Source organism: Micromys minutus (genome assembly GCF_963924665.1).
Source record: "Micromys minutus genome assembly, chromosome: 25".
Lineage (NCBI taxonomy): Eukaryota > Metazoa > Chordata > Mammalia > Rodentia > Muridae > Micromys > Micromys minutus.
Genome location: NC_137960.1, coordinates 659,687 through 683,944, shown reverse-complemented (window position 1 = coordinate 683,944; position 24,258 = coordinate 659,687). Strand labels below are relative to the sequence as shown.

The window sequence follows — 24,258 nt, the reverse complement described above, 5'->3', positions numbered from 1 at the left end:
TTTTCTGAGATGCATTGTTTACACTTTGATATATCCTCATTTCCAGTTCTTCTCTTCCTTCAGTCATTATATCCTTATTTCCCTCTAGCTACTTCTATTCTTTTTCCATTCAGTCCTCCCCTCCCCCCGCCTCCCCCACTTGCTTTCTTACTATATGCAACCAAACCATCTCCATTCCTCACTTTTACTAATCCCTTCATAGAATCTCCTGTCTAGTTTTTCTTTTCTTTCTTTCTTTTTTTTGGTCAAACTCATGCATAGAAATACATATCTAATACAAATGTATCATTTTATGCATGCTGTTCACTAGTAAAAGACAATTTGCAGTGTTGTTGCAGTGGTAAATGTTAAAAACAAATGGCTGCTACCAGTTCCCGCCTGTGTTCTCATTTTGTGCTCATTCTCAAGGAGCCTGAGGCAACTGTGTCTGAATAGCTCATCCCTGCTGCTTCTCTCATTGGTTCCTGTTTTGGTCCCTGGGAGCTCTGAATAGTTTGATTGTTTGATATTATTGTTCTTCCCATAGGGTTACAAATTCTTTCAGTTCCCTTAGTCCTTTCTCTACCTCCTCCATTAGGATGTTCCTGCTAAGTCCGAAGGTTAACTGCAAGATTTCTCATCTGTATAAGTATGGTTCTGGCAGGGCCTCTGAGGAGACATCCATATCAGGCTTCTATCAGCAAGCACTTCTTGGCAACAGCAATAGTGACTGAGTTTGGTGGCTGCATATGGGATGGATCCCCAGATGAGGCAGTCTCTTAATGACCTTTTCTATCCCTGTTTATTAAGACTAATGTCCATGCACATATAAATCCACTGCTTTAAAGGCTGGTACAATGCTTGCTTGCAAGAATATCAGTTTCCTACAGCACATTTCTCTACCACACTTGGGAAATGGTCCACAGACATGGTCTTGCAAGGTGGTTGAAACAACTGGAGAAGGTCCTCAGTTGCAAGGGAGAGACACTAAATGCTGAGCAGTACACTGTCTTCAGAAACACCATATCATTTTACTTTGTGGTAATTTGGCTTTTTTTTTTTTTTTTTTTTTTGTAGATAAGCATTGGTGCATGTAGGCTTGGGAGAAAGGCTTGACTGATATAGAAAGAAAGGCTGAGAAGGTTGTCTCAATAAGAATTTCCTCCCTGCACATCATTAGTTTCCTTGTAATATATAAAATTCATCAAAAGTACATTAGGGGCATAGCTCTATGGCAGAATATGTGCTAACCAGAACATATAATCCCTGGCTTGCCTGTTCCACTCTTTGTCCCTGTATTTTTTCCCATATTTCTTTATCCATTCCAAGAAGGACTGAAGCATCCACATTTTGGTCTTTTTTCTTTTTAACCTTTATATGGTCTGTGAATTGTTTCATGGGTATTTAAAGCTTTTGAGCTAGTATCCACTTATTAGTGAGTGCATACTGTGTATGTGTTATTTTGTGACTGGGTTACCTCATTCAAGATGATATTTTCTAGTGCAATCTTTTTGCCTAAGAATTTCATGAAGTCGTTGTTTTTAATAGCTGAGTAGTACTCCATTGTGTAAATGTACCACATTTTCAGTTTCCATTACTCTGTTGAAGGACATCTAGATTCTTTCCAGCTTCAGGCTATTATAAATAAGGCTGCTATGAACAGAAGTGGAACATGTATCCTTGTTATGTGTTGGAATATCTTTTGGGTATATGCCCAGGAGTATATAGCTGGATCCTCAAGTAGTATCATGTCCAATTTTCTGAGAAACCTCCAGACTGATTTCCAGAAAGGTTGTACCAGCTTGAAAACCCACCAACAATAGAGGAGTGTTTCTTTTTGTCCACATCCTTGCCAGTATCTACTGTCACCTGAGTTTTGATCTTAGCCATTCTGAGAAAAATCTCCAATGATCATATGCTTTGGTAAAGGGACAAATGTGATTCTACACTTAGAATAACAGACTGTAAAATTGGTGAATTTTCTACTTTATGAAAGTCTATGTTCATTTTTTCTTTAGGATACCTCCTATACTGTACATTAGAAAGATTTATACAATCTCTTCTGTTAATCTGATTATTCCTATTTGATTCTTGAATTCAGTGATGTTTTTAAAAGATGTAAGAAATAACATAATTACTGGAACTTCACAGTCTAGCAGGTGCCTGTCTATACCCAGAGACACAGAAACATTATTCTCTCGTGGTCTTGGGAATGGACCAGCTTTTCTCCATATTATCAATATTTGGACATCTTTATTAGAGAGAAAAATAAACTGTTACTATCTTCACATATTATCTTGGTAGTTCCAAATAGCTAAATGTTTCCTAGCTGTCATCAATGAATGGCATACTATAGAACTATTTGTGAATTGTGAAAATTTTCATCAGATATTGCAAAAATTGAATGAGAAATAATTAGGAGAATGCAACAAGAATTCTCATTTACATAGAGTTAGGTTATCAATGCTGTCAGAATCTTGTGGTAGATCATTAATGACATATTTGAATCTATAGGTATTTATAAAACTGCAGTTTAAAACTCATGCAACAGTTAGAGTGGATATAATTAAAGCCCAGGAAATATTTTGGGGGCATGTACACTGTTCAAATTTTCTTTAATTAAGAAGGTAGATCAATGACTAGAAATAGACCATAAGTTCTAAATATCTTTTAGTTTTCCTGTCTAAAGTATGGTCAAAATTTATGTCTGTTTAGTGATTTTATTTTTAAAATACATCCGGATAAATTCTCAATGGAAAGTTATTATATACTTGCCTCTAATGAGTAACTGTGGGAACTGAGTCTCTAAGGTCAAGAACAATCTTTTTTTGTAAGCAAACCTTTTCTGATCCCAAGAGAGGTAATACAGACATGACTTCCAGACTCCATCATTTCTACTCTCATATACAGTCTCAGCAATGTGTGCAAAGGGCAGGATGCTTTTAGCTCTAAGACCACTGGGCAAAATGGATGTTTATAAGTCAGAAGGTAAGTGTTAAATATTGTATTTTATGGATTTTGAGCTCATGTTTCAGACTTGTACATAGCAGATGTGGTATAGGACATCATCCATTTGTATGTTAATTTCCAAAGCTGCATATAAATAACCCAACCTCAAAGAAAGCATGTTTCCTAGTAAATATGATTCTATAATGAAATAATATAAAAATATTACACACACACACACACACACACACACACACACACACACACACACCAGGAGGTACAAAAGGTGACTTTCCAAAAATTTAAGACAGGAGGAGAAACAAGATCAGGAGGCTGAGGATGTGTCAGAGAGATCACTAGAAACCTGGAGAATATTGGAGGTCAATTAAAAGTCAGGCAAATGATTTGAAGTGAAAACAAAGGATTTTCACTTGAGCTTCTTTCTGAGAAATTAAGTCATAAGTTGAGGACTGAAATTTAAAACTGATATTGGCAATGTGGCCACCTCTACCGCAGTTATAGCAGGCATCCTCCTGAAGATCACAATCCTTGGCAAGATGACCAGAATCAACACAGCAGTAACAGATGTAGAACACAGTTTTTCAAGACTAAATCTAAAACCCAGAGTAAACATCCAATGCTCAGCGTTAGCATAATTTGGAGCCATTCAGGAATCGCAGAGAAATGCATTTTCACATAAATCAAGATGTTATTTTTGTATACTATATCACTTAGACAACTGTGTTTCATTTGCTGTAATCAGTTTTTAAACATCAGATGGAGAGAGAAACTGAAGTCCTAGAAAATAGAAAATGTAATTTTAAACTATTCCAATAAAGCTGGAGGAGGAAGGGGAGTTTTGACTAAAAAAAAAAAAAAAAAAAAAAAAAAAAAAAAAAAAAAAAAAAAAAAAGAAACACTGATATTGGTGAGAGTTACTATGAGAAACACTATCATATGTGCTTGCTTTAAGCAGGATAAAGAAATCATGGAATTAAAACCTTTGGATAGAAAGGAACTAGGGATTGAGACAGGAATTTTGCAGGAATGTCTAAGACATCAAATAGTGAGACAATCTCTGTACAAGCTAAGGATTTCATCATATATTACTATGTAGCTTATCTTTAGTTATGTAATTTAGAGGCAACCATTGATACTGAACTAGGGAACCTCAATAATGAGTCTAGGTTGCTCTGAGATCCAGTACGATCAGCACATTTTGTAGATAAATAGCTTTGAGGTGTACACAATAGCAGTGAGAATATTTAACACAGGGACTGATAGCATCAGAGGCAAGTAATTGCCTGACCCCTGGAAGAACAGTATATTAGAAAGAATGTAAGAGTAGATGTAACCTTGTATGAAATATTCACCTAATTTCCAGAACAAAGTGGAAATTGGCCAGATGAAAAAGGGATTTTGCAGGTATAATTGACAAAACACTACTTTTTTCTTTTTATTCAGTGTAGCAAATTATCAGTATCAGTTGTTGCAAACATAGACTTCTGTCTCATCCCTGTCTTCTAAGTCGGAATTGCTGAAGTTGAGCATAATACCTGTGACTTAATGGCATCTCCAGGTGGGTTTGCAGTGTGACACCTGTGACTTAACAGAATCTCCAGGTGAGTGTCAGCTTTCTGAAACTTTGCTATTATCTTTTTTTAAGGCTTCATTTATATTTATTCCTATTCAGACACTTACATATGGACATTATAAGCTAGAATCTGCATTTGAGAGAGAATATGAGGTTTCTGCTTTTCTGAGTCAGTCACTTCCTTGAAAATTTTAACTCATTATTTTTTATCAGTGATTAAAATCTCATTATGAACATGTGTCATATTTGTTTTGATATTGAAAACAGATTCTTTTTTTCACACAATATATCCTGACTTCAGTTTCTCTGCCTTCAGCTTTCCCACCTCCCTATACAACACTCCTCTCTCACCAGATCCATTTCTTCTCAGTTTCCCTTCAGAAAGTAGCAGGCCCCCAAATACAGTCCCACACAATATAACAAGATACAAGGAAAGGCAAAAACTCTCACATAAAGGTTGGCTAAGACAATCTAAGAGTGGGGAAAGACTCCTAAAAGCAGACAATAGCATCAAAGACTCACCTACTCCCACTGTTAGAACTTCCACCAACCACCAAGCTACTAGCCATAAGTACATCCTGAAGATGTGGTGGAGACCCATGCAGGTCCCGTGCTTGCTGCTTCAGTCTCTGTGAGCCCATATAAACCTTGTTTATTTGATTCAGTGGGCCATGTTCTCCTGATGTCCTACATCCCTTTACACTCTAAAAATTTCTGTTTCTCTCTTCCACTGTCTACTTCTCTTGGGCATAATTAGAGATTTCTTGTTTTAGAGCTTTCGGGAGGGCTGTCAAGTTGATGTCAGCTTTCCTCTAAGCACCACTTTCACTGTATCCCATATGTTTGTATATGCTGTGTTTCCATTTTCATTGAATTCTCAAAATTCTTTAATTTCTTTATTTCTGACACCACTCATTTTTCATCCAGGAAAGAGGTCAGTTTTTGTGAGACTGTAGGCTCCCTTTTGTTTTGGGTGTTGATATCCTGCTTCATTCCATGGCAGGCTGATCAGATGCAGGGAGTTTTTCAATGTTCTTTTATATGCTGAGAGTTGCTTTGTGATAACGTTTTAAATGATATTTTATTATAAAGTACACTTATGTATGTTTGTGCTTGTATGTGAACATATGTGTCAGTGCTCACAGAAATCTGAAAAGGTATTGAAGACCTTGAACTAAAATTTTGGGTGTTTGGATGTCACTTGACTTGGATGTGGGGAGCCAAACTCAGGTCTTCTGGATAAGGAGCAACTCTCTTAAGTACTGTGCCATCTTTCTAGCCTCAAATACAAATCTGTAAGTTATACCATCCAATGATAAACTTTTAATTTCTTCAACATACACAGATAACATAACTGTTGCCAAGCAGTTGATGAGCAAGATTACATGTCTTTTTCTTTTGTTACTATATTACTATAGAGCCCTGTTTATTACAGTAACATGATGGACTCTTTCCTAGATCTCCATTGTTAGCTCACTGCTCTCATAAATGAAATCGTAACAACATAAGTAAACAGAAAGTACAGTGAAAAATACTGCTAAGTTGTGAAAAGAAAAAAGTAAAATTAAACAAAGGGTTTGAGCACCCTGTCAGCCTACATTTTACTAGTACATAATACGTTTTTCTCCATACTTTTAAGATATTGTTTCATTTTTTTTGGTTGGTTTTCAAAGCCATCATTGTCTTTTGAAAAGAGTCTTTTTTTTTTTCAGACTGTATTTGACCAGGCCATAGAATGACAACTTTCAGAGTAGCAGCTTATCTTATACACTAGTAATAATTGTTACAAGGCCATGCTTTTTTAACTTTTTGTAAAAACAGAAATTATGGCCTCTACTCTCAGGAAATTAACATTTAACCAAGAAAAAAAAAACTATGTCACAGAAGCTGAAAACCTTATTCACACAATATTAACCTAAGTATCAGATTATCCTCTCTATATATTTAGGAAGAGATAAAATAATCAAAGGTATAGAATTTAATTACAGTTTAAAAGTGGACAAGAAGATAAAATTATAAGTTGTTTTTGAAACTCTGACTAATGATGAAGAATTATCAACTGAGGGGAACTATGGTAATTAACAAGAGGGAAAGGTATCTAAAGTGAGAATTAGAAAAACTACGGATGACCAGCCTGAAAGACAAGACTACCTAGCTAGTGGTGGGTTAGGTGGGCAGAGCAATACCCATGAGTTTGCAGTAATCAGAACAGTACCCTATATACAGTTAGTAGGAGAGAAGGGACACTAGAGGTATTTGAGTAATAGAGTCAAGCCAAAACTCAAACGTTTGCAGATTGAATATGATAATAGAATAAAATAAGTGTAGCCATTTACACTGTTGTTTCAATAAGCTTTGAACTGATGAGAAAACATCCAGTTAAGGTATGAAAAGTAAATGTGAGCAGGATGCTGAAATGAGAAAGATATTGTGAAGATCAGTGTTATAACAACATTTTCATATGTGGGAAATAAAGACATGGATGAACCATGCGTTTAAGTCACACCAGCAGGACAATGCCTGAAGAAAAATGTTTCCCAAAATACTAAATGAACAGAAAAATTCAGTGCCCACTTTATGGTAAGTATTTCTTACTCCTTTTATACCAAGCACTAGGCATACTTTAAAGACTAAAGTGAGAATATTCTTTGCTCCATCATGATATGTCTCATTAATTTGTGAAAAGAGATAAATACTAAGTAATACCTTACTGAATATTTCAACAAAATATACATGATTACACCATCCATGTCACAAGATGGTAATATGTGATGGTGCCAATCAGAGAGTCATGACTTTCTTGGAGAAAAACTGAGTTGACAAAGATAAACCCTATGGTTCAAAACTATGTATGATCTCTCAGTCATAGTATAGCTTAGTGAGGTACTGAGATTAGGTACTGAGGCTGACTGTGGTGGAACTTGTGGTTGTCTTGTAGATTAGGTAAATACACAATAATTAGATACTAGTTGTTTACGAAGAATTATCAGAAGCCTGAAACACACTTTCCACGCCATCCTGTGCATTGCTCTCTGCTGTCTCAGAGTCTACCAGACAGGATCTTCTATTTTTCACTTGACTTTGATCCAAAATGAATCATTTTTCATTAATTAATTTGCAAAATTATGTTTACAACAGAAATGAACCAAGATAGAAAATGATACTGAGAAGTGAGAATCTTGCTGATAGTTCATTCAATGTGGACTGTGAGGCATGATAGATTTTATGAGGTCGTCCCTGTTCAAAATACTTAGAGCCTTAGAAGACAAGAAAGCATTATACAGTTTAATAAAATTACATTTATCTAGGTAACTTCTTTTAAACAAATAAGTAATATGGTTTCATTTTTTTTTAAAGGAACTCCCTTGGCAGCCTTGTGAACAATACATTATTTGAGGCATAAGTGGTCACAGTAAGTCATTCAGAAAAGTAGCAGTATTTTACATTGTCTACTAAAGCTGCTGTCTCTATGGATGAACAGAAACATTTCTTGAAATCCCACTGTCAACAAAGCACTAAGTTATATGCTAAGGTAAAGCCTCTTCCTACAAAGGAATCAAAGTCAAACAGATTCAAAGGAAAGTGGTTATTCAATCAAGCAACACAATAGTTAAATAACACAGCTTTCACAGTGAGAATTTATGAAAGCCAGATAAAAAATTATCTTTATGTCTCCCTAGGGAGCCATTTTTAATGACTTCCAAGTCTTGTCTCTCCTTTTGATATTCTAGTTTCTATTGCTCAATTGATGCTGTGAGGGAGATCCATTGCCATGGGACCAGGTCTGTGTTCATACCAAGTATTGCCTACAGAGAGAAAATTGTTTTCATACCAATTACTTCTTTAATGACAAGACCCAGGATGAACTGCAGTCAGGCTCCTGGTTTTATCCTTCTGGGACTAACTGGGGAACCAGAGAAATGGCAGCTCCTCTTTAGCATCTTCTTTGCTCTCTACTTGCTGGGCCTTTTAGGGAACCTGCTACTTCTGTTAACTATTGGTGCTGATATCCACCTCCACACCCCCATGTACTTCTTCCTCAGTCAGCTTTCATTCGTGGATCTTTGTTTTATTACCACCACAGCCCCTAAAATTCTGGAGGCTCTGTGGACTGGAGATGGATCAATATCATTCTCTGGATGCCTGTCTCAGTTGTATTTCTTTGGTGTTTTTGCAGATATGGATAATTTGCTTCTGGCAGCCATGGCTATTGACCGCTATGCGGCAATCTGCCACCCACTGCTCTACCCACTTCTCATGACTCCTTGTAAATGTGAAGTTCTGGTCAGTGGGTCCTGGGGAGTAGCTCATTTTGTTTCTCTTTTTTATACTGTGTTGCTCTCTCAGTTATACTTTCATACCAATCAAGTGATCCCTCATTTTTTCTGTGATTGTAGACCTCTCTTATTGCTTTCCTGCTCTAACACTTACCTTAATGCAGTCCTAATGATGGCTTTGGCTGGAGTTTTAGGAATCAGTGCAGTTCTCTGCATTGTTAGTTCTTATGGTTGCATTTTTTATGCTGTGGCTAGGGTTCCATCAGCACAGGGGAAAAGGAAAGCCCTGGCTACATGTAGTTCCCACCTCTCTGTGGTTCTCCTTTTCTACAGCACAGTCTTTGCCACCTACCTGAAGCCCCCATCTATTTCTCACTCCTCTGGGGAGGTTGTAGCTGCTGTCATGTATACTCTGGTAACTCCCACTCTGAACCCCTTCATTTATAGTCTGAGAAATAAGGATGTTAAGAGTTCATTGAGAAGGATCATGAACATTGAGAAGTCTCAGGACTAAGGATCATCACTCAAGAAGGATCACAACCTACATCACTACAATGCATGCAAAGTGAATCAGTTAACAGTATAGCTCAGAGGAAGATTAAATGATTCTTATGGCTAATCTTTAGTGTTAACTTGTCTGGCTTTGGAATCACCCTGGACCCACTACTTTGGGCATTTCTGTGAAACTATCTCTGGGGAGATTTCACTGAGCAAAAAAGATCCATTTGAATGTTTGTGACACCATTTCCCCCCAAGATTATCCTAGACTGATAAATGGAAAATTTAAAATGTAGCTTACTATTCTTATTCATTTAATTTTGCTTAACCACAATGCAATGTTATTTTCCACCCCATCCTCCTGCCTTGATTTTCTCATTCTGATGTATTGTATTCTTCAAACTATGAATAAAATGAAACTTACATTATTGTTTGTCAGGTGTTTTGCCTCAGCAACAAAGCAGGTAACAAAGTGATTTATTGGCAAGTATACTATGTTGGGTTTGATATTCTTTAATTTGTCTTTTTATACTCATATTGCTGATACAGGATGCCACTGATAAATCATGTTAAGGGAGCTTTAGAGTTCACAGAACTTACATCACAGGTAAGAAATCAGGAAGCTGGTGAGTCTGAAAATAGACCAGGTCAGTAGGGGCTGGATGAGAAATAATACATCTTATTCTGTCTTTAATAGAGAATATATAACAGGATTTCTTTTAAAATAATAATTATTATTATTATTGTGTGTATATATTTGTAAAATTACTTATGATATATCTTTTCTAGGAAATCAAATAGCAAGTTTCACTAAATTTGCATGTTCAAGCCAAATACACACAATAGAGAAGAAATCTTCAAATGTCATGCTACAATAATATAATACATTTGTGTTTAGATTGGTGTCTTGTTTCTATAGTTTTCTTTTTATTAATCATTAGCAGCAGTGTTGTATATAGCAACAGGCTATAGAATGACAGTTCAGTACATCTTTTCACTATATGATGTTTAAAAAAGCACTTTTTTTGCTGTATGCAGTCAAAAACTCACAATAATTCGCATAACTTTTTTAATTAACATGAGAAATAGTTCAGGAGACTTAAAGTGGAATTCTGAGAGAGAATGTAGTTATTTCATCTCCAACCCATTGTGGGAGACTTTTCAATCAAGACACTGACAGTCAGATAGAAAATCTTCACTACCCTACTTCTTAGGTCACATTTCAATTGGTTTGCCTAGAGAAGCCTTCTTGGTGCCTTCTGCATCTCCTGTTTTCTCAAGTTGTAGATGCCAAGGTTAAAGATGTGGATAATCACAGTGCAATGACCTTGGAGAGGAGCTGGGAATAGACAGCATAGGGTGCAATGTATAAGACCATGACTGTTCCATAGAATGTGGATACCACAGCCAGGTGAGAGGAGCATGTGGAGAAGGCCTTGGTCCTTCTGGTCTCAGAGGGACTTCTCAACACGGTCACCAAAATCTGAGAATAGGAGATCATAACCATTCTAAAGGGAACAGTTAGGAAGAAAACAGAGAGAACAAATGTAATCACCTAGAAGACTTGAGTATCTAAGCAAACCTGGACCATCATTTGTGAGAAATCATGGTAAAATAATTAATTGGGTTGGGACTACAAAACCTCAACTGGGCCATCAGAACAACTAATCTATCTACCATGATGCCAGACAGCCAGACTGTGAGCACCAAACCCAGGCACCACTGAGGTCTGATCAGAAGTGAGTATCATAGGGGATGACAGATTTCAAGGTATAGATCAATTGGATAACCATACATATGTATGTTTATACACACACACACACACACACACACACACACACACACACACACACATTTATAATGTGCTCAGTGGATTTTTGTTGTTTATGTGTATATAGATTCAGGACTGACTACCCTGCATTGGAAAACCAATAAGTAGATTCATCCCTGGGGAGTTTAATTCTTCTTCTTCCAGAAGTTATCGGCTTTCCATAATTCTTTATCTAGGAGTGGGACCCCACAAAAATTTCCCTCTTGTATGTTGATATTGCTGCTGTTCTATCTTTTTTATGGAGCCATTTCTAGTTGACACCTTTTCACAACAGACCACCTAGTATTCTGGCTCTTACAACCCTTTTACCTCCTTCTGAGATGTTCACTGAACCATAGAGACAGGAGCTGTAAAGTAGATGTATCCATTAGAGCTGGGATCCCTGTGACTGGTTGATTTCTGTTCTGTGTTCAATTGTGATTTTCTTTGATGATCTCTGCGGTGGTTTGAATATGCATGGCTCAGTGAGTATCCCAATTAGGAATTGTGGCCTTGTTAGAGTGGGTGTGGCATTGTTGGATTAGGTATAGCCTTGCTGTGGAAACTGTGTCACTGTAGGGCTGACTTTGAGACTCCTTCTAGCTTTCCATGAGACAGCTCCAGTTTGCCTTCAGAACAAGATACAAAACACCTAAACAAGATATCTTTCTGTATGCTGCCTTGATTCCTATCATGACAATGGACTGAATCTCTGAATCTGTAAGCCAACCCCAGTTAAATGTTGTCAGTTTAACCTGTCAAAAATTCACCTTGGTCATAGTGTCTCTTCACATCATTGGAGACCCTAACTAATCATCTTTATTTGCTATAAAAAGAGGCTTCTTTGATGAAGGGTCAAAGCTACACTTACCAGTGGGTATAAGGATAAGATTTAGAGAGTAGTAAAGAATTATGCTGGCTTAGCAAAGTGGTCACAGTAGATTCTTTACTAAGGTCTATGACCTCTCTAGCCCTGGTAAGCTGGCTAGGTTTCCAGTACAAGGTATGACTTTCCTGCTTATGAGTGAACTTTATATCCAATTAGACAGCAGTTGGTTGCCACCAACATGTGAGTACCACTTATTGCACCTTTGTGTATATCTTTCCCTGTTGGCCATTCCTGTGCAACAGTAAAAAGAGCTGGAGGCTGGAATTGCAGGAGGAGCAAGACAGGGAGGATGACTGAAAGCTAAATGTTTGAGAGGAGGAGGCAGGGAAATAGGGTTGACTTGAAATGACTAGTTCAGGAGACTGTCCCCAGAAAATAAGCTAACACCTTATACTATACAGAATATTCTATGTCTTTATTATTAACCCCCAAGCAGCACCCTATACCTCCAAATCCCCCACAGTTGTTGTTGTTGTTGTTTTTCTTCTTCCTATTGTTCTTGTTGTTTTTCATTTTTTGTAAAAGAATATATTTATTTTTAACTTTTTATTTATTTATTTACATATTTATTTATACACTCATATTTTCTTTTCCTCTTGTCTACCCTCCTACTGTTCTACATCTTATACTTCCTCCTCACCCCTAGCCCTGTCTCCATGAGTATGTTCCCACTCCATCCACCCTGTCAATCCTGCCAGACCTCTAAATTCCCTGAGGTCTCCAGTCTCTTGAGGGTTAGGTACAGTTTCTCTGACTGAATCCAGACCCAAGAGTCTTCTGATGTATATGTGTTAGGAGACTCATATCAGCTGGTATATGCTGCCTGGTTTGTGATCTAGTATCTGAGAGATCTATGGTTAATTGAGACTATTGGTCCACTTTTAGGGTTGTCCTCCTCCTCAGCTTCCTCCTGCTTTTCCCTAATTCAACCACAGGGCTCAACAGCTTCTGTTCATTGGTTGGGTGAAAATATCTGACTTTTCCAGGTGCTTGTCAGGTATTTCAGAGGGCAGTCATGATTGGTCTCTTTTTGTGAGCATTCCATAGCCTCAATGATGGTAAGGATCCTTGGAGCCTCCTCTTGAGCTGGATCCTTTTCTTCTTGTTCTTCTTGATCTTCTTGTACTTCTTCTTCTTCTTCTTCTTCTTCTTCTTCTTCTTCTTCTTCTTCTTCTTCTTCTTCTTCTTCTTCTTCTTCTCCTCCTCCTCCTCCTCCTCCTCCTCCTCCTCCTCCTCCTCCTCCTCCTTCTTCTTCTTTTCCCTTCTTGCTTCCTTTTCTTTCTTCTTCTCCTATCCCTCTTCCTCATCTTCCCGATCCTACTCCTGCTTCCATTCAAGACATGGTTTCTCTGTATATCCCTGGATATCTTGTACTTGCTCTGTAGATGAAGCTGGACTTGAACTTGGAGATCTGCCCACCTCTTCTTCTCAAGTGTTGGGATTAAAGGTATAAAATGCCAACACCTGGCCAAGCTATGTGATCTCACTGAACTCCTGTGAAACCAGTGAACCTATTTGACCTCTTTTTATGAACCCCAGTGAATCCACCTGAGAGCTGTTCCCAATAAACCTGCCTTTATACTTCAATTTGCTCAATTCAACTTATTAGTTAGGTAAAAAAACAAAACAACCCCCCAAAACAAAAAAAAAAAAAAAAAAAAAAAAAAAAAAACTATGTAGTTCTGACATTTGACATCTGAATATTCAACTAGTTCACCATTTGTGATCATTCTTATTCAAACCACCACAGGCCATTCCATGGAACCCATAGCCTTGTGGCTATATCATATTGCAAAATGCACTTAGTTTAATTTCAAAAGCTTCCATAGTTTATCACAGTCTTGATACAGTTAAAAATTCCCACCTCCAAAATCTCTTTTGAGACTTGAAGCAATTAGTAATTGTATTGGCTCGTTTTGTGTCAACTTGACACACACCGAAGTTATCACAGGAGCTTCCGTTGAGGAAATAACTCCATAAGATCAAGCTGTAAGGCATTTTCTCAACTAGTGATCAAGGAGGGAGAGTCCAGCTCATTGTGGGTGGTATCATCTCTGGGCTGGTAGTCTTAGGTTCTATAAGAAAGAAAACTGAGCAAGGCTGGGGAGCATGCTAGTAAGCAACATTTCTCCAAGGCCTCTACATCAACTACTGCTTTCAGACCTACTCGAGTAACAGTCCTGACTTCCTTTGGTGATAAACAGCAATGGGGAAGTGTAAGCTGAATAAAAACCCCTTTCTTCACAACTTGCTTCTTGGTCATGATGTTTGTGCAAGAATACAGACCCTGATAAAGACAAATTGGTACCAAGAAGTGGGATATTCCTGTGGCAACCTAGCCATGTTTGGGGAAGGACTGTAGAAGGATTTTGGAACTTTAAGCTATAAGAGCCTTTGGAATATTAAGAACTTCTGTAGGAGCTTGGAAGATGATAATGTTGAGAAGAGTGCAGAAGACCAAGGCCTGGCTTATGAATTTTAAAGGGAAGATTAAAGATTATTTGGGCTGTTGCTGGTTTGATTGTGAAGAGTCTGTAGTTTTGGTTAGCTGGGGCTAAAGAATCAGCTGTGGTTAACAAGATACCTGAACTAATATAGCAAAAACTTTGCATTACTGGGACTATTGATGCTGGTTAGCTGGAGCTAAGAAATCAGTAGTGATTAAGAAGAGACCAGCATCACTGAGGTAAAATCTTCTGAGAAGTGTTTTCTGAGAGCACAGAGAGGCTGTGTTCCAGAGATAGCCAAGGTTGTATGTACCTCATGTTGAGGCTAGACTTGATAATATGTGAGAGTCACCCAGTTATTACTGGCTTTGAAGGAATAAAGGGGTCATGAAGAACAGCTGAGGCTCAGCATTGTGAGAGGCCATGAAAGGTCATTGGTGAAGATGCAGCCTCAGTTGCAATTAATGCCCAAGGACTAAAAGGGTCATGCAAGGGAGTTGAGGCTTGGCACCATGAAAAGAGCCTATGAGAAACTATTGGTGAAGTCTAGTTGCAGCAGAAAATAGCAGTGTTTTGGAGATGCCAGTACCATGAGGTGACCAACAACAACATTGGCAGTGGAAAACAGGCAGCTGGAGCCTAAAAGACAAGTTTTGTGCTACAAAGGGCAGAGCTGGAGAAGTGGCCGAAGTTCTTGGAGGAGCCCAGAAGTTCATGAGTGGATCCCAGACATTAGATGGGTTAGAGTTGATTTTGCTTTTGATTGTGACTGTACCCGGATATTTTTCTCTCTTGAAGGAAAAAAGTATTTTAGTGGAGCCCACAGTTAAGAGACTTTGAATTGGAAAAAGACTAAATTTTAAAAGGGATTGGATATTTTGAAGGGATTGAAAATTTAATATGTAAGATTTTTAAAGACTTTGGGACCCTTAAAGTTATTTAGATCTTAGAGAAGAATGATAAAGTAAGAGTTGAGGTGTAATAGTGATATTGTTGTGTGTTAAGTTTACAAGGATTCACTTGTACTGGCTGGTTTTGTGTCAACTTGACAAAACCTGGAGTTATCACAGAGAAAGGAGCCTCTGTTGAGTAAATGTCTCTATGAGATCCAGCTGTAAGACATTTTCTTAACTTGTGATCAAGGGGGGAGGGCCCAGCCCATTGTGGGTGGTACCATCTCTGGGCTGGTAGACCTGGGTTCTGTAAGAAAGCAAGGTGAGCAAGCCAGGGGAAGCAAGCCAGTAAGTAACATCGTTCCATGGCTTCTGCATCAGCAACTGCTTCCTGACCTGCTTGAGTTCCAGTCCTGACTTCCTTTGGTGATGAACAGCAATGTGGGAAGTGTAAGTGGAATAAACTCCTTTCTCCTCAACTTGCTTCTTTGTCATGATGCTTGTGCAGGAATACAAACCCTAAGATAATAACCCCTTAGAAAATCAAAAGCACAAAGCAAATTACACATTTCCAGCATATAATGGCCCAGAATTTACATTGCAATTCCAATGGAGGAAAGGGGATATAGTGAAATCCTGAAGCATTAAAATTGTTAAAATAAAAAAATCCATATGAACTAGAGAATAACTAATCACTGTATTCAGATAACTGCCAACATAAAACTACTAGAGCCTTGGGGCTCTGCCCTTGTTCCCTTTCTCATCTTATTCATTTCCTAGGCAGTTTCATCAATGTTCAGGACATTACATGTAACTCACATAGCACCACATTCCAAGTCTATTTTATTCTACTGTAGATTAAGTGTAAAGTAGATGACTACATCCAAACCCATAAAAGATACACCACTGACAATTATCAGCCACAGTCTGCTCTCCAGCATTCTCCTGATCCACCCAAAATAGAATCAATGAATTACTGAGGTTTATGGTATTTGTATTAGTTTTCATGTTTTACTTCCTTTAAAGTTTATAAATCTTCCTCGTTTGAAAACACAAATTCAATCTTATATTCAGAAAGTATAAAAACAATTATACAATGTACATCTATATCCTTATTTTCAATAGGGAAGTAAAAGGCTACTCATATCCCACTGGGAATATTTTATTTATTTATTTACATTTAAAATGTTATCCCCTTTCCTAGTTTGCCTTCTGCAACCCCTCTATCCCACACCCCCTGCCCTGCTTCTATGAGGCTGCTCCCATACCCACCCACCCAGCCCTCTCTCAAACTACACTGTGACATCAAGCCTTCATAGGAACAAGGGCCTCCCTTCCCATTGATATCAGATAAAGCCCACTCTGCTCCTTCAGTCCTTCCTCTAACTCCTCCATTGTGGTCCTTGTGATCAGTCAGAAGGTTGGCTTAGAGCATCTGCATCTGTATTGGACAGGATCTGGTAGAGCCTCTCAGGAAACAGCTGTATCTGGCTCTAGTCAGCAAGCTCTTCTTGTTATCAGCAATAGTGTCTGGGTTTGGTGTCTGCATGTGGGATGGATCCCCAGGTAGAACAGTCGCTGGATGGCCTTTCCTTCAGTCTCTGTTCCACACTTTGTCCCTGTATTTTATTTGGACAACATCAATTCTAAGTTAAAATTTTGAAGATGGGTGGGTGGCCCCATACCTCAACCAGGGGTCTATGCTTAACCTCTGGATATGGTCTCAACAGTTTCTCACTCTCCTTTTGAGGGTATTTCAGCTAATATCATCCCTGTGGGGTCCTGGGAGGTTCTTGCTTTCCTGGAATCTGGAACTTTCTGGTTGCTACTTCCAATTCCCCTTTCCCCATTTCTACACACCTCTGTTCAATTTCTTGACTATCTGTTCATCTCCATCTCCTTTCATACCTAATTCTGCCCCTCTTTTATCCTCCCCTTCCATTCTTCCTCCCAAGTCCCTCGAACCCTCTACTTCCCTTGATTATTTTGTTCCCCCTTCTAAGTAGGACTGCAGCATCCACTTTGTTCTTTCTTCATCTTGAGCTTCATATTGTTCATGAGTTGTATTGTGAACATTCCAAGCTCTTTGCCTAAAATTCATTCATCAGTGAGTACATACCATGTGTGTTCTTTTGTGACTGAGTTACCTCACTCAGGATGGATCTAGACCCCTCGATAAGTTAGAGTTTTTGGAGTCAGTGTAGGCGCAGGAAACTGACTTGGACCAGATTAATTAACATAGTTAGCAATTTGGCTGAACTGTAGGGTGAACAGTTTTGGAAGATAGAAAACAAGGATAGTGTGAAAACAAAAATACAGAGATAAAGTCTAATGAATTCATCGATTTTAGCGATCAGATGAATTGTCATAAAATATAGTATTACTCAACTCACACTCAGAAATATTAATAAATTAAAACAAATATTATATGAACAATATATATTGCATGAATAGTATAAATATATAAATAGTATATAAATATACATCATATAAATAATATAAAATTATATTAAAACATTTAATTATGCAAATATTATGAATTATATAAATATATAATTTATTTAAGTGTTACATAAATATTGTTTTGAATAAAATTAATTAATGATAATTGAACTGTTTAAATAGGCACACTTTCCACTAATGCTAAGTGTCTATGTGAACACCAGTCTTCACAGGTAAATTAGCTAAACACTCACCCACATTGTTCAATCTCCATGTTGTTTTGTCTTTTGTTTTTTGGCATAAAATTTTGCAGTCCTAACTGTTCTGGACTCGATTTGTAGATGAGGCTGATTTTTACGTCACTGAGGTCCTCCTGCCTCAGCCTTCTGAGTGCTGGGAACAAAGGTGTATAACACCATATCTGGCTCAGTCTCCAAATTTGTTCATAAATTATCCACAATGTCTGTAGAACTCAACTTAAAGCTCATCATTTTAGTTTACTCTAAGTTTCATGACTTTTTTTGCATTCACTATATGTTGAATTTCTCAAGTACTAAGACTGCTGTGGTGCTGCCCCATCTTTGATACTATTACCACCCCTTTCTCCCTTGTAATTGGCAAAAGGTTTTACCAAAATATTTTTAACATCAATGAGATGACTAGACATAAAGAAAATAAATGACTTGTTCTTATGGGAAAAGGAATTTGGACAGAATGATCCCTTGGAGAGAAAACCCCAAGATGTTAATGCCCAAGATGCTGGTGGGGAAGTATGAGAGGGTTCATTCTGGTCTTCCCTCTGTCAGAGCACAGTGAGATCTGCTGAGATTAGGTATTGTAATTATAAGTAGGTTCTATGTCCATTCTAAAGGATGTACTGCAGCTTAGACCAACAACAAATGTGATATTGGCAGAAAATTTCTTTCATTTCTCTCTCTCTCTCTCTCTCTCTCTCTCTCTCTCTCTCTCTCTCTCTCTCTCTCTCTCTCTCTCCTCCCCCTCTCTCCCTTCTTCCCTCCCTCTTTCTTTCTCCCTCCCTCTCTCTACCTTCTTCTCTCATTTCTCCTACCCCCCTTCCCTTCCTTCCTTAGACAAGGTGTCCTATAGTGCAAAATATTGTAGAAATCTCTGTGTAGCTCAGGTGAACTAACTCTTTGAACTCTATTAAAACTAGTAATTCAGTAATATGTTTACTTTACATCCCTATCACAGTTTCTCCTCCCAGTCTGTTCCTCTACCCTCCCCTCCCCTTCTCAGAAAAGGGGAGGCCTCCAGTGAATATCTGCCTGCTTAGGCATTTCAAGTTGCAGGGAAGATTCAGCACATTTTCTTCTACTAAAGCTAGACAAGGCAGCCCAGTTAGGGTAAAGAAATCTAAAGGCAGGTAACAGAGTCACAAACAGCTTGTTCCCACTGTTAGGAATCCCACAGGAAGACCAAGCTGAGTAACTGTTAACATATTTGCAGAGGGCCTAGTTCGTCCACCTTCTGAGAGCTTGGCTTATATAGAATGTGCCTTCACATCCATTTTTAGGGTCTTCTTCCACCCACTAATGAAAGGAAGATCAGACCACAGCAATGGGTAAGTGAGGGTAACTGGGGGCCATCTTTGACTGCAGTTTTTGAGAATTGTATCATAGACAGAGTAGGTTCATTTATAAGTCACTAACTGGGAATCTTTTATTTTTCCTAATTTCTTTGTAGATTTTTTTCCCCATGTACTCTTGGTGTGTTTGGGATTTTTAGATCTCAGGGTAGGCCATGTGATTAAGCCTGTGATATGTTGTAAATATATGGCAGGGAGTGGGTGTATGACTTTAGTGGACCTGGTGGTGGAGTTGGGCATTTATATTCATGTAAGAATGAGAAGAGGAAAGAAGAGAGAGGGCAAAGAATTAGAGGATTCATCTCTTAGTATCTGTTAAAGTCAATGATCATCAGAGAAGCAGGTTTTGTTCCAGTGCTAATAACAAATTAGGTTGTATTTGGTGTTAAATAAATACATGACTCTGTGGGAGTGGTTTTAGAAGAAAAGGGAGAATTATGTTATCAGAAAAAATGAAAAAATTTGTGAACTATGGTATGATTTTTTTATATTACTCCAAATCTCTGACCATGTGTGTCAGTTAGTATGATTCATGATTCTTGAAATGCCATCAACAGTTAAATTTCCAACATTTCTGCTACACATGTATTCATGGCAGGCATCTCTTTGGTGTCTGTGTCGACTCACTGATAATGTTATTAAATTTCCATACTGCTTCTGATGCTAACTTATCAGAATACATCATATAGAATAGTCACTGATTCTAGAACATAGATCACTCGAGTTTTGTGTTGTTTCTATGTACTCTGATGATCTTTAAGTTTAGCATGTGGATAAAGTAGAGATGCAAACTGTAGTAATAGGAAAATGTGATCTCATGAGGTTCATTATCAAACACTGAATAGATAATATTAGGCTCGTAGTAGTAAATACACAGAAGGCAGGTAAAAATTATAGGCATTGTTTTGGATGTTGAGGTTGCAGTATTAGAAGAAAAAACTAGAAAGCATTTTTGTTTCTTCCTAGAACTTACATTCATGTGTCTTATTTTTCTAGCCATCCAACATATTTTCTAGTTTTTATTTGGGTTTCCCTTTTTATCATAGGTTATTTAAGTGATGTTACTTGGTTTGAAGCACTAAGATTTCTAGATTCCTTTCTTATAATTTTCTGATTCTAATAGAATTTATCTTTGTTGAATTTCTCTACTGTGTATTTGTGTTTAATTGTAAAATTCCTGTTATTTTTACCTTTTCATCTCCAGGTTCATCTTTCAAAGAACAGTTTGAATAGTTCTGCTTTCTGAAATAAAACCAACCAAACAACCAAACACACACACACACACACACAAAAATACTCCAAGTTTCTTAAAAGATCCACTTTATGCTTGACTTAGTAAATGTTCAATGTGCCCCCAAATATCATGAATTATTTTATTTTTGTGTTTAGTGCTTTACATGTTTTAACAAAATTATGAAGTTATATTGTTTAGGTTTTTATATTCTTACATACTCTTTGGCTGTTTACTTAATCAGTTGTATTGAGAGGTATGTGAAAGTATCTTCTGATTGTAGATTTGACCACATATTCTTCATTCTTTTACCTTTTAAGGTTATTTACTGAAAGTTTGTATTGGGTTCTGACATTCTAGATCACTGACTAGCAGAGACTCTTCTGTGGTAGTAGAAACAAGCTCATATTCTTTCCCAGTGCCTCAACACAGTCGGATGGCTCCTCTTTCTCTTGAGCTTGTGTGGTTGCTTTCTTTTTCAAATGGCAGATTTCTTTCTTAATTTACTGTGTCCTTCTTCCCTTCACCCTCAGTGTTTATGGTGTGCCTTGTCTTCTTCCTGCTAGCTCCACTCCTTTCAAGAAAATTTCTCCTAGGGTACTTATTGGGGCTGAAAATGGGGTGATGTCATATTTCTACAACCTTTCAGTATGTCAGAATTTTCTCGGATACACTCAGAGCCCCATAGCTGTGCTGCAATCAATCCTGTAATGCAAATTACTCTATATTTCCTTTACTTACATGATATTTGAAGTTTGTGGTCTCTCCTCTCTCCTCTCTCTGTCTCTGTCTGTCTCCGTCTGTCAGTCTGTTGGTCTCTCTCTCTCTCTCTCTCTCTCTCTCTCTCTCTCTCTCTCTCTCTCTCTCCTCTCTCTCTATAATTTGTCACTTTTTCTTTTTATAGATTTTTTTCTCACTCTCTATTGAAATATGGTCTCACTTTGTAGCCTAGGCTGATCTCAAACTCATAATCTTCCTTTTTTATTTCTTGAAGGATTTAGGTGTTCAAGGAAGATGTAGAGATTCATCATTGGCTGGGTTCAGGAAAAGTAAAGAAATTTTCACTTGGCCATATCTGTGTAACTCTAAGAACCTAAAACTGGAGATAAATAATTATCCCCTAAGTCTGTGTGCTTTCAACAGGTTCAACCCTTAATTTAAATGCTTTTTATGATGTTATGGTAAGGTTCTGTTAAAAGTGCATTTGGCTAAGTCTTAACATCCTTCACTTATTAGTCAAACACCATTTTACAGGTATACTGATTTCTAACTGTGTTGTAAGCGAATGAGTCCATAACTCAGAAATGTTTTTACACAGAAGCTCACCCTAAGTTCCTCCATAGAGTAAGCTTGTGTTTCACGTAGTCCTTTCAGAGTAATGTTTTAAATTCATAAAAATAGAACACATTGCTTTCCTTTTATTTTACCCTAGCGATGGAGAACTCTACTTCAGTGGATGAGTTCCTCTTGCTTAGCCTGACCAGTGTTCATAAACTGCAGCCCATCTTTTTTGTGATGTTTTTAACCATTTACTTGCTGAATTTGGTTGGAAATGGAGTGATATTAATGATCATCACTCTGGAGAGAAGACTTCACTCTCCTATGTACTTCTTCCTAGGAAACCTTTCCTGCCTGGATATTTGTTACTCTTCAGTGACTCTTCCCAAAGTTCTCATCAACCTTCTCTCAAGGCATAAGACCATATCTTTTCTAGGCTGCATCACTCAGCTCTACTTCTTTCACTTTCTTGGAAGCACAGAGGCCATCTTGCTGGCTGTGATGGCCTTTGACCGTTTTGTGGCCATCTGCAGCCCACTTCGCTACACTGCTATCATGAATCCTCAGTTGTGCATCCTGTTGGCTGCTACAGCCTGGCTCACCAGTTTCCTCTATGCTCTGCTGCATTCTGTCATGACTGCTCACTTGAATTTCTGCCACTCTCACAAACTCAGTCACTTCTTCTGTGATGTCAAGCCTCTCTTAGAAGTGGCCTGTGGCAACACAGTACTCAACCAGTGGCTTCTTTCTGTTGTCACAGGCAGTATATCCATGGGGGCCTTCCTCCTCATACTCCTCTCTTATTTCTACATCATTGCCTTTCTTCTATTCAAGAACCGGTCCTGCAGAATGCTTAAGAAGGCTCTGTCTACTTGTACCTCTCACTTTATGGTGGTTTGCCTTTTCTATGGACCTGTTGGTTTCACATACATCCGCCCTGCCACAGCATCAGCCTCCTCCATGAGTGAAGATCGGATGGTGGCCATCATCTACAGTGCAGTCACTCCAGTGCTGAACCCACTGATATATACTCTTAGGAACAAAGAGGTAATGTTGGCTCTGAAAAGAAACTTTGGAAAGAGGTTGTTTAAAGATAACCAACTGCATAGGGGAGACCAATGACACTCATATCTTAAATATATGAAGGTACTTCATTCTAATAAATAATGAGTTAACTTGATTTCCCCCCTCTCTCAGAATTTATGAACATTCCAGGCAAGACAGAATTCAAAAAGTAATTCTACAGTATTTTAAAATATAAATTTTAATGTGTCAAGTGTTTTCACAATATCCACCATACATTTACCAGGGTAATTAAATGCTATAAAAATTTAAAAGAAGACAGGGGTACAGAGAGATGAGACCAAGTTCTTGATATATATTAGACAACTTGTAACACATGGGCCATTTGGCTCACATCTGAGTTTATATTACCAACAGAATTTATGGGAGACTCCAAGCACATCTCAGAGGGGAGGTTGGTTACAACAAAAAGATTACATACTTAAATGTGGAGATTTGGGACTTGTTGATAGTAGCTTGATTCTTTAGTGAGGAAGAATAGAGATTAAGTTCAGCTATAAGACCAAAAATCCAAAGTAATGAAGCTATGCAAGGAAGTCTCAACTCAGTATAAACTCAGTATAAACAAGTATAAAGTCAGTACTCAATGTAAGGTTCATATGTTTGAACATCAATGTTTGGAAGAGTCGTGCACTTTAAGGACCTCACAGAACTTTCTTTGTTTTCTTTCCACCAGCTGTAATGTGTATCTTTGTCTATGATAAACTAAGATTATAAGCACAGTACTTTTATGAATTCTGTGGGGCTTTCCTGAAATAGAAGAAAACTATTCAATTGCAAGAAGAAAGAAATCTATTATTATAACAACATAGAGCTAGAGATTAGTGTTAACTGATATATGGCAAGCATACAAAGACAGCAGCATGGTGCTGTAAGAATGCAATTTACTTGTGAGTAGAGACATTCTTTACTTTCCTTCCTTAAAGGTTAGTCTAGTAGGGCTGGTTAAGAACTGTCTAGGGACTAATCCTAGGAAGGTGTTTTTCTTAAGGTAATGTGTGTTTCCTTCCCAGGATTCTTGCTCATTATTGTAATCCCTGGAGCTGAGTCTAACCCTCCATGAGACTGGGTTGGGTCAGCCACCTTGTTGGCTCCCAATTCAGAGAGCAGTAACTGTTTATTTTCCTTCTCATTAGTCTTTCTTTTGAATACTGACCAGAGCCTAAGTATACTTTTAAACTCTGTAAGTAACTATGACCATTTGAACTGCCTTATCTTAAGCAACATGGCTTTTGTTTCTTCACATCTCTTATTTCCTCTCTCCCTCTCTCTCTCCCTTCCTCCT

The 24,258-nt window shown here is 37.9% G+C and overlaps 2 protein-coding genes and 1 pseudogene across 3 annotated transcripts in view; 2 read left to right on the top strand and 1 right to left on the bottom strand.

The window, feature by feature from the left end:
* LOC308436706 (olfactory receptor 11A1-like) overlaps positions 1–20,591 on the bottom strand; it is a 44,689-nt pseudogene extending 24,098 nt beyond the window's left edge. The window contains exons 1-2 of the transcript in view: positions 20,572–20,591; positions 10,676–11,023 (exon numbers count right to left, since the gene is read on the bottom strand). The product of the transcript in view is annotated as an olfactory receptor 11A1-like (transcript). The remainder of the gene's footprint in view (positions 1–10,675; positions 11,024–20,571) is intronic.
* LOC308436943 (olfactory receptor 1f45-like) lies at positions 8,381–9,310 on the top strand (the record flags this gene model as incomplete). The annotated part of the gene is made up of 1 exon (XM_080937950.1): positions 8,381–9,310. The coding sequence occupies one exon, from the start codon at positions 8,381–8,383 to the stop codon at positions 9,308–9,310; it is 930 nt and encodes a 309-aa protein (XP_080794076.1).
* Positions 20,592–22,046: 1,455 nt separating the features above from the next.
* Positions 22,047–23,012, top strand: OR12D3 (olfactory receptor family 12 subfamily D member 3; the record flags this gene model as incomplete). The annotated part of the gene is made up of 1 exon (XM_080937697.1): positions 22,047–23,012. One exon carries the CDS (start codon positions 22,047–22,049, stop codon positions 23,010–23,012), a length of 966 nt encoding a protein of 321 aa, XP_080793823.1.
* Between the last annotated feature and the right edge of the window lie 1,246 nt (positions 23,013–24,258).